Source organism: Denticeps clupeoides, chromosome 10, assembly GCF_900700375.1.
Source record: "Denticeps clupeoides chromosome 10, fDenClu1.1, whole genome shotgun sequence".
Lineage (NCBI taxonomy): Eukaryota > Metazoa > Chordata > Actinopteri > Clupeiformes > Denticipitidae > Denticeps > Denticeps clupeoides.
This window is the reverse complement of record NC_041716.1, coordinates 744657-754569: the sequence shown is the minus strand read 5'-3', so window position 1 is coordinate 754569 and position 9913 is coordinate 744657. Positions and strand designations below refer to the sequence as shown.

General features: G+C 50.3%; 1 protein-coding gene across 4 annotated transcripts; it reads right to left on the bottom strand.

The window, feature by feature from the left end:
* Nucleotides 1-1818: 1818 nt before the first annotated feature.
* On the bottom strand, nt 1819-8667 carry LOC114798506 (targeting protein for Xklp2-like). 4 transcript variants are annotated; one of them, XM_028994273.1, is made up of 18 exons: nt 8542-8667; nt 8065-8180; nt 6941-7063; nt 5869-5974; nt 5691-5768; nt 5561-5602; nt 5330-5431; nt 5142-5251; nt 4907-5064; nt 4117-4297; nt 3891-4029; nt 3212-3428; nt 3036-3131; nt 2789-2959; nt 2561-2707; nt 2361-2472; nt 2051-2235; nt 1819-1959 (listed from the first exon to the last, which is right to left on the bottom strand). In XM_028994273.1, exons 2-18 carry the CDS (start codon nt 8156-8158, stop codon nt 1849-1851), a joined length of 2172 nt encoding a protein of 723 aa, XP_028850106.1. In that variant the 5' UTR covers nt 8159-8180; nt 8542-8667; the 3' UTR covers nt 1819-1848. The 4 variants fall into 4 exon arrangements, with proteins under 4 accessions (XP_028850106.1, XP_028850107.1, XP_028850108.1 ...); XM_028994274.1 differs by having other exon boundaries at nt 2051-2217; XM_028994275.1 differs by lacking the exon at nt 5561-5602.
* Nucleotides 8668-9913: the final 1246 nt, after the last annotated feature.

Here is a 9913-nt window from a genome sequence, read left to right as displayed (position 1 = left end):
TTTGCCGTAAAAATATCTGTCAATGAACCTTTATGACGTAACGGAAACGAGACGCAACGCAACATACATGCTGGTCATGTGACAAAAACTATAATGAAGTATAACTTGTAATATTATTGACAAATAATAAATACCATATTTACTCTAAAACCAGACTAAAATGTTTCTTCAGTTTTGTCGATGAAAATGAGACGAGACATTATTGCCTCTCATTAAATTATTGGGTCTGTCAGGAAGACAGACCATTTATTATTGTGCTGAGAATGGCAAAAAACAACATTAAAGAACGTTACAGACCGCCACGCGAAGACCGTCAAACGTAAAGAAACAACGGATTTGTAAAATAAAACTTCTTTGAAGTGATACTGCAGTACCACAGTAAAGAAGCCCCATTTTACAAATTCCATGCCCGCTGTGACCAATGCCCGGACAGACCCATCAAAATTTCCCCTGGAATTTTGGCTTCTAGTTATTATTACTATGCAGCGTTTCTGTGTCCCGTGTCTCCCAGTCACTTCCTCAATACGTATTCGTGCATTATTTACATTTACAGCATTTATCAGACGCCCTTATCCCTTATATTTCAGAAGGCCGGAGACACTTTCTTTAGAATAAAGTGGAAGAGAAGACAGAATGTTTGTTGCAAGACACTTGGAGAGATGCGGACACTCAAATGGATGTTGAATATTCTTGAGTCTATAAGGTTACAATAATAAGATAAAGTGCATTCCCTCTAGTGGCAGCAGGAGACGGAGTCTACAACCCACACAAGTGGCTCAGGTCGTGCAGCTCATCCAGGATGGAACACCACTGCCCCCGCTAGGCCACCACCACCACACATCTAGATTTGCGGTGTCTTGTCAGCGTAGTGTCCAGAGCATGGCGCCACTACCAGGAGACGACAACCCAGCAGCGGGGCGCTACCTCCACCTACAAGGAGGAGCAGGAGAACTGTCAGATGGCCACAAAACGTGCATGCGTCTGCTCCAATGGTCAGAAACAGACTCCACGATGGTGGTAGTCAGAAGGTTGCCGGTTTGAATCCCGATCTGCCAAGGTGCCACTGAGCAAAAGCGTTGTCCCCACACACTGCTGCCCGGGTGCCTGTCATGGTGCCCACTGCTCACTCAGGGTGATGGGTTAAATGCAGAGGACACGTTTCACCATGTGCTGTGCATCACAATCACTTTTCTTCACTTGTATTTTGAGTGCGACTCCAAATCCAGACCTCTATGGGTTGATGCATTTAATTTCCATTGATAAATCACACACACAAAAAAAAAAAAAAATTACCAAAGCATTAAATGAATTTTTTATTCAGATCTTGGATGTCTTATTTGTGTGTTCCTTTTATTTTATGAGCAGCGCATTTTGACTTCCTTTAATTACTAAAATAACACTCATCATTGTCCTCGGCACCTTTAAAAATACTGTTGATGGGGGATATTAATTATATAAAAAACTTCAGAAAATGTGTTTATAATAAGCTGCGATATTAAGACATTAAAATAACTTAAACTGGCTCATTCATTAATGTTGCTGTTGGGTTAAATCAGTTTGTATTTGCTCCAAACCGCACAGAGATCGCACTTCTACAGCCAGCAAAGGCCGAAAGAAGAGTAAATTCACTCATTTCCTTATACAAACAGCATTTATTTAAAAAAAGGAAAAAAAAAAAAAAAAAAAAAAGTTAACAAGCTAACTAATTAAACGTTAAGAACCCAACATGTTAAAAAGGACATTGAGAGGAAGAAAAAAAAAAAAAAAAAAAAAAAAAAAAAGACCGTAAATATGTATAAAAGAAATATTTACAATGAAGCTGTATTTAAAAAGGTCACGGCAGTGACCTCACATCCGGAACCGGTCGGAGAAGTTGGGAGACTGGGGTACGGTTAGGGACATCTCGCTCTTCTTCACCTCCAGCTTCCTGTAGCGGCGGATGGGCTGTGCTTTATGAACCTGGAGAAAAAGGAGGAAGAAAAACCAACAGAACGTGAGCTCACGCATCTGGTTTCGAGTTCAACCTGCGGCACGCGAACGGCGGCTTCACCTGCTCCTGGCGAAGCCGGGTGATCTGCTCCTTCTCCTTCTCCTCTTCCTCCTGCAGCCGCCGCTCCTCCATCTGGGCTCGCAGCGCCTCCTTGGCGCTCTTCTCCCGCTCGAACTCCAGCCGGTCCTGCGCCCGCCGCTCGGTGCACAGCTGGAAGGCCTCGGGAGCTACAGAATTAGTACCATCTTCAGAAAATGGCAGAGGGATTTAACAGACTGCGGTTAGAGAAGGTTGGAGGGGGTCAGAGGTGGGACTAGACCACCCGCCCACGTTTATCCCAGTTCAAGAGAAGCTCCAGGTCCAGACTCACCCAGAATGCTGCGGTTCTCCTTCTTGGGAAGGAACGGTTCTTTGTGGGTCACCGTGTTGGGCCTCGCCTTGAAGCTGGCCGCCTCGGCCTGCCGCTTCTGTTCTTCCTTCATCTGGTGAGGCGGGTAAAGAGGAAAAAGGCGTTGAGGAGACACCAACGATCCACGAATAAGCACCGAGAGAAGCAGAGCGCCTTGTCACCATGTGTTCCCAGCGGTCGTTCTTCACCGCCCCCCTCTCGTCTATGGTCAGTTTGAAGGGCTCCGGTTTGGTCGGCTCCACCACCTTCTTCTCTGGAAGACTGACCTCGTGGAAGTCCGGCAGTGGAAGCGCCTTGAACTTTGGAACCTGCAGGGTGAAGACGTGGTTCAAAACAGTGAACTCGGTGAATTGTAAGCTGAGGCTGACCGCTGAACGAGTTGATTCCACCTCTTCATTCCGCAGCTCCTCCAGCTTCTTCTCCTTCAGCGCCCGGCGCTCCCGCTCACGTTCCTCGAAGGAGAACGGGCACACCTCAACCTTGCTCTTCACGGGAAGCTTCGGCTGGAAGGGCAGGAAGTGTGGGACCGGCAGAGCCTTCACAGGAGCAGGTGGCTTCACCTGGTTCACAACATTTTAAATGAGGAACCGCACACTGATCCACCAGGCACAGATCCAGAGAAGCTAGCGGCCGCACCTCCTCGGGCTTCCTCTCCACACGAATTCTGTTCTTCAGGGCAAAAGCTGGAGACTCCGGAACCGTGGGGTTCTGCACCTTCTTCTCTGGAACTCCCTGAAAGGGCCGCAGAAGATGCGCTCAAAACAAAGCAACATGGCCTCATGCCCCAGATGCACGCTGCACATGGTCCTCACCACCACGTCCTCCAGGATTTTGACTGGCAGAGGTCTGGAGTGGAACGCGTGAACTTCGGGCTCCTCGGCTTTCCTGCTGGCCTGTCGCTCCTGCAGCCGTTTCTCGATCTCCAGCTGGAAGCCCTCTGGTCGGGTGGCTTCCTTCGCTGAAGGTTTCTTTGGCACCACAGCTGCATCCAAGATCTTCCGGTTGAGCTCCAGGGCTTTAAACTTAAACCTGAAGTACAAGTGATCTTACTATTTATCGGCAAATATTACTTATGCAGCACTAATAAAAAAATAAAACAATGCTATGATATTTACATTTACAGCATTTACCAGACGCCCTTATCCAGAGCGACTTACAGTCAGTAGTTACAGGGACAGTCCCCCCCTGGAGACACTCAGGGTTAAGTGTCCTGCTCAGGGACACCATGGTAGTAAATGGGGTTCGAACCTGGGTCCTCTGGTTCATAGGCGAGTGTGTTACCCACTAACCCTACTTTCAGTACCCTACCACCCTTACAATCAGTAGTTACAGGGACCGTCCCCCCTGGAGACACTCAGGGTTAAGTGTCCTGCTCAGGGACACGATGGTAGTAAGTGGGGTTTGAACCTGGGTCTTCTGGTTCGTAGGCGAGTGTGTTACCCGCTAGGCTACTACCAGCCTCGTGTGAGATATGCTCGACTGGCTACATACTGCTGCATCTTCTCCAGCTCCTCCTCCTCGATCTCCGCCGAGCTCTTGACCAGGACAGGGCGGCTCCTCTGACGGGTTTGCAGCTGGGGCGTCTGGGCGCTCGTGATCTTCAGAGGTTCCGTCTTCCCCGGACACGGACCTGGCAGGAACCGGCGTGAGTAACTCAATGTGGCTTTTTTTTTTTTTTTTTTTTGGTGGTGGCGGTTCGGTCGTGAGAGAAACGCACCTCTCTCCTGGCTTTGGCGGCTACGGAGGCGATAGCGGACCGGCGTGCGTTTCTCGTACTGCTCGATCATCTGGGCCATGGGCACGTAGGCCGCGGAGGCGGAGGTCTCGTCCAGCTTCCGCTTGCTGCCGCACGAGAGGTTGAAAGGTTTGGGGATGGTGGCGCCCTTGGGTGCTTTGGCCTGAAAAGACAGCCGCTTAATAATAAAGTTTTATCAAAACGTTGTTCTAAGAGTTTAACTTCTTCCTCCTTAAAAACAGGAGGTTCTGGAATATGGAAGCAACGTGACGTGGTCCAGATACTGTAGACCTGCGCTGAAAAACATTTCCCACGCGGTCGTTCGAGAACTACGTACTTCATTACGCATTCATGTCTTATTCCAAAACTTTTCCAGCCCGGGAAAGATTCTCTTTTCAAATTCCACGACTTCCAGGTTTTTATTGACCGCAGGAAGCCTGAAAAGTCGTGATTAGTGGAGAATTATGGGAGGGTCATCTAAAAAGAATAGACCTTGAACACAGAACGGACGTAACGTATGTCACATGTGATACACAGAGGCACAGCACACGGTGCACACAGTGAAACGTGTCCTCTGTATTTAACGGTCACCCTTGGTGAGCAGTGGGCACCATGACAGGCGCCCGGGGAGGCGCAGGACCTTCATCAAGGGGACCTCAGTGGCACCTTGGTGGGTCGGGAATCGAACCGGCAACCTTCTGATTACGGGGCCGCTTCCTGAACCGCCAGGCCACCACTGCCCCTACGGTGTGAAGACGGCGGCGGGACGTACGGGAGACGCCGGGTGTTTCCGCAGCTGAGCAGTGAAATCCGCCGCCGTGGCGCCGGAACCGGAGGCGCCGTCGTTGGTGCTCTTCACCCGAGCGTCGGAGCAGAAGTTGAACTCTTTAGGGACCGTGGTGGACAGAACTTGCTTCTTTGGGACATGACCTGTTAAAGAAGAGTTCCAGAATCAGGTGAGATTCTTCTCCCGGCGCCAGAAGACCCGAATGGCGAAGGATCCTCACCGCCGGCCAGCGCGGCTTTGTAGCTGGCCTCGTTCCGGCGCCGGTGCTCGGCCACTTCGTGCTGGAGAGCCTTGATCCTCTCCATCTCCTGCTGCTCGGTGCTCTTCTGCCTGCAGGGGACGCAAGAGACGTCAGGCGACCAGTGAAGACGCGTTTCAGAAGGTGGGAGAACTTTCGACTGGACTGACGGGCTGCCGGCGGCGGCTGGGACGGTCTTTGGCTTCGCTTTCTGGCTCGCGCCAACGCTTCTCCTCCGACCGCGGCCTCGTGCTGCTGAGCCGGTCAAGCTCCTGCGAAAGAGGAGGAAACGGAACCCAAATCAACAAGAAGCTTCGCAAAGAACCTCCACATCCTCCCCGCCACCGTGCCAGCGTCCCTCCAACAGCCGGAACCGCAACGTGAAGCAGACACCAGCATACCTGCGGTGCGGTTTCACAACCGTTCTCGTCTGGACCGGGACTCTGGAAATCGGAAGCAACAATGAAAAGTGCACCGGCGGCGCTGCACAACGTCAAACCGGCGGCCCGACCGAGAACCCAACACACTGACCTCCGCTGCTTCTTGACAGGCGGAGTGACCGGAGCTGCTGGCTTCGTCTCGTTTTGGACCGCGGACCGCTTGGACACCCTGCGGAGGACAAGCAGGACCTTCACGTGCGCAGTCGAACCAGCATCGTGTTTCAGGAATAAAAGCAGGTTAAAAAAATAATAATAAAAAAATGTAAAACCTGAGCGGCTGAGGGGGGCGGGCCTTGGCCTGGGCTGGAGCGGACGTGGCAGGTCTGTTGTCACCCCAGGACAACACGATGTTCGAAGGGACCTCGCTGGTGGGACCTGGTTCGAGAGACCAGCAGAGTTCACACACTGGAGTTTTAAAAGAACAGTCTGGCTACTCTGAGTTCTAGAAAATATTGATACAGCGATATCTCATAATATTTTTACGTGGTGATATTGTACCGATACAGGGACATCAAATATCGATATTTAGCCCAGCGGGTGGCGCTGTGGAGCGTTTTCTTTAGGGAGGTCGTCAGAGGTGAGAATCAGCGTACGACTACACTACTGCCTGGCATTTTCGAGAAGAGTCGCATTATGTTCAGCATCACAATATTTCGTGAGATCCTTGCCAAAGCACAACCCTCGCTTGGGTTTCTTTTAATCATGTACAAATATTTTGCTTTTATTAAAGTGAAGCGAGTGTCACATGTGATACACAGCAGCACAGCACACGGTGCACACAGTGAAATTTGTCCTCTGCATTTAACCATCACCCTGAGTGAGCAGTAAAGATTTTCCTGGAGAGGCGCGTCAACAAGCTCACAATATTTTTGGGGCTCTGTTTTGACAGGGGCAGTGGTGGCCTAGTGGATAAGAAAGTGGCCCCAGAAGGATTCTGGTTCAAATTCCTATCCGCCATGGTGCCACTGAGCAAAGCACCGTCCTGGGCGCCTGTCATGGCTGCCCACTGCTCACCAAGGGTGATTGTTACATTTCCAGCATTTACCAGACGTCCTTACTCAGCGCGACTTACAATCAGTAGTTACAGGGACAGTCCCCCCCCCTGGACACACTCAGGGTTAAGAGTCCTGCTGAGGGAACCTGGGTCTTCTGGTTTATAGACGAGTGTAACCCACTAAGCTACTGGTTAAATGCAGATGACATTTCGTTGTGTGCATCATAATGACAATCACTTCGCTTTACATTTTATTGATCCTTGCTACTGTGGAAGTGAAGCAATTGTCACTGTGAAATGCAGAGTCCATGAAGACCCTCGCCCGACGTACAGACTCCAGTACAAACCTGCGTTTGAAACCATGGGAGAGATCACTGCTTTTGGCAAATCTCCTCTGGAGTTCCCAAACGACACTTCAGGTCGGCCAGGAGTTGTAAGCCGGTTTATGACTTCAGGCGTGGTCACTTGCTCTGATTTTCAAAAAGGAACAAGGCAGTGAGTAATTTAACCCGTTAACCTGGGCCTGCAGATGGTCTCGTACCAAAACGTGCGACCGATGGTCTCAGCTTGAACCAAAAATTAGGCGAAATGACAAGAACTGAGCTATGGCAGCTGCAGACAAAGAGAAGTGATTGTCATTGAGATACACAGCAGCACAGTGTGCGGGGACGGTGTTTTGTGGATGGTGGCAGATCGGGATTCGAACAGACAACCTTCTGATTACAGGGCTGCTTCCTTAACCTGTGGGCCACCACCTCCAGCAAATCACCTGTACAATATTTAGGGCAGTGGTGGCCTAGCGGTTAAGGAAGCGGCCCCATAATCAGAAGGTTGCCGGTATGAATCCCAATCTGCCACTTAGCAAAGCACCGTCCCCACACACTGCTCCCCGGGCGCCTGTCATGGCTGCCCACTGCTCACTCAGGGCGATGGTTAAATGCAGAGGACAAATTTCACTGTGTGCACCGTGTGCTGTGCCACAAGTGACAATCACTTCACTTTCTACTTGAACCTGCACCATGTAAAAAGGAGACAGGGAGGTGGAAGATTTTATCTAGATGGCCAGCGGAGGTGGTTCAGAGCTCGTTTGACTCGTTGCAGAAGGGAGGCAGGTCAACGAGACCACTGTGGCGGTCGCCATTTTCGAATCAGCCGTGGTGCGTCGGCCAAAGGTTCCGTGTGGAAACACAACCGCGGCTCTGTTAGTGCCGTTTTAATCCGCGGAGGGTCCGGCCTTTAACTCGAGATCCTGCCTGTTACGTGGATACGCGAGGTTTACATCTGCACATCACCACGACCGACGGAGTACGAACACAGTGGTGGCATTAGACTTAAAATGATAATGACCCGGAAAAATATAAACGACTTAAACTGGCGCTGTTTGTAAGAACTTTTGCGTCCCCACGGTACTCAGAACCAGCCACATACGTCCATTAGGCGGGCTGCGAGCTGAAAAAGCAGCAGGACGTACCGAACCACTGATCCGCGTTGTCCTCCAGCTGAAAATCCCGCAGATCGCCCCGGGTGGGGGCATCAAACTCGTACGCGTCCGTCGCTTCCTCCATCCCGCAGCAGACAGACGCTTATCTGCACCAAGAATTTACAATTTTATTACACGTTTATTAATGGGAATAAATCATGTAAAACTGAAACTTAAAATAAAAAAAACTTTCAAAAAAAAACTTAGAACTTTCCAACCCGGGTGAACCCTAAACAACTGAATGGATACCATCTCACTTTCTGTACACCTGTAATTGTTGTATTTTGCGTGTATATACGACTTGACTGTACTGTCGTTGTTTTTGAAGTGTTGTGCTTGCGAGACACCGTCGATCGGAATCAAATTCCCTGCGTGTGTTCGCTCACGACTCGGCCAGTAAACGCGATCCCGGGTCGGACGCAGCGTAAAGGTTCGCGACGTGGAGGACCTCGAGGGGTCGAAACGTACCTGCAGTAAAAACACAGCGGAGAGTCGACGGGTGAAGGCAGGCGACGCTGCTGAGAAGCCGGGCGGGCGGGCTGGATAGCTGGCTGGCCTGAAGATCAGCGCCGTTGCGCGACAGTTTAAAATTCTTCAAACCGGCCAATGGCCGAGGAGCGCGGACCTCCCCTGCGCTGCTATTGGACGGACGCGCCGAGCGGAAACGCGTCATCACCTCGGCCGCACCGCGTAACTAATGTAACGTCAACAATCAAGCCGTAATTATTAATAGGCTAATAATTTCTCGAAATGGTCCAAACTTGTGCAATTTTAAACGTCAAACATATTGGAACTATTCAATTTCATATAGTCACCATCATAACTACAAAAACTATATTTGCCAAATGCCTTTTATAATGAATTACACTGCTCACAATAAGATAGGGATATTGTTAAAAAAAAAAAAGTGAAGTGATTGTCACATGTGATACACAGCAACACAGCACACGGTGCACACAGTGAAATTTGTCCTCTGCATTTAACCCATCACCCTGAGTGAGCAGTGGGCAGCCATGACCAGCATTGGTGGAGCATTATCATCTATGAACAGAAAGTTGGGGGATGATGATGGGTTCTATGATGTAAGAACATGCAGTGACTGAGCCAAGTAGGATAACCAAATCTGAGTGATACGCTGGTGATGCCTGCCCAGAGTGTTGCACCTCCTCCGACAAAGCAAACCCTGGGGACCATGTTGACCTCACCTCGCCTTCTCCAGCAACACTAATGTGACACTCATCAGTAAACAGGACGGTAGACCACTGCTGCATTTCCAGGTCACATGGTCTTGTGCCCACTGCAAACGTTCACGGCGGAGTCTTGGTGTCAGTGGAGTCACCTGCAACGTCCGGCATTCAAGCCAAATATGTCCTCTGCTTTTAACCGTCAGCCTTGGTGACAGTGGGCAGCCATGACAGGTGCCTGGGGAGCAGTGTGTGGGGACGGTACTTTGCTCAGTGGCACCTTGGCAGACCCGGCAACCTTCAGTGTGGCAGTGGCGTAACGATGTCTGAGTGCGTAGGTCCTTAGGTTCTGGTCATCATTGTGGTCGGTCACTCGTGGGGCTCCATTCCTGGGTCTGTCATGAACTCTGCCAGCAGTTCAGTGTCTTGATGCAAGTCTGCTGATGACACTTTGAGACACACCAAGTTCACGAGCAACATCTGACTGCCTGTCACCGACCCGAAGGCGCTATGGCCAGGTGACACTGCTCGTCCGTGCAGGCTTTTTGAATGATGAACTTGGAACTTACTGACAATACCAGCTTTTTATACCCACAGAACGTTGAAACTGATGCCACATCGAGAAAGGTTGTCTCTTGGTATTGGCCCTAATATAA

Coding starts and splice junctions, on each gene's coding strand:
- LOC114798506 (XM_028994273.1), bottom strand. CDS start 8,158: ATGGAGGAAGCGACGGACGCGTACGAGTTTGATGCCCCCACCCGGGGC. Junction 5,603..5,690: donor CCTGTCAAGAAGCAGCGGAG/GTCAGTGTGTTG, acceptor TCCGATTTCCAG/AGTCCCGGTCCAGACGAGAA. Junction 1,960..2,050: donor CCCGGCTTCGCCAGGAGCAG/GTGAAGCCGCCG, acceptor CTTTTTCTCCAG/GTTCATAAAGCACAGCCCAT.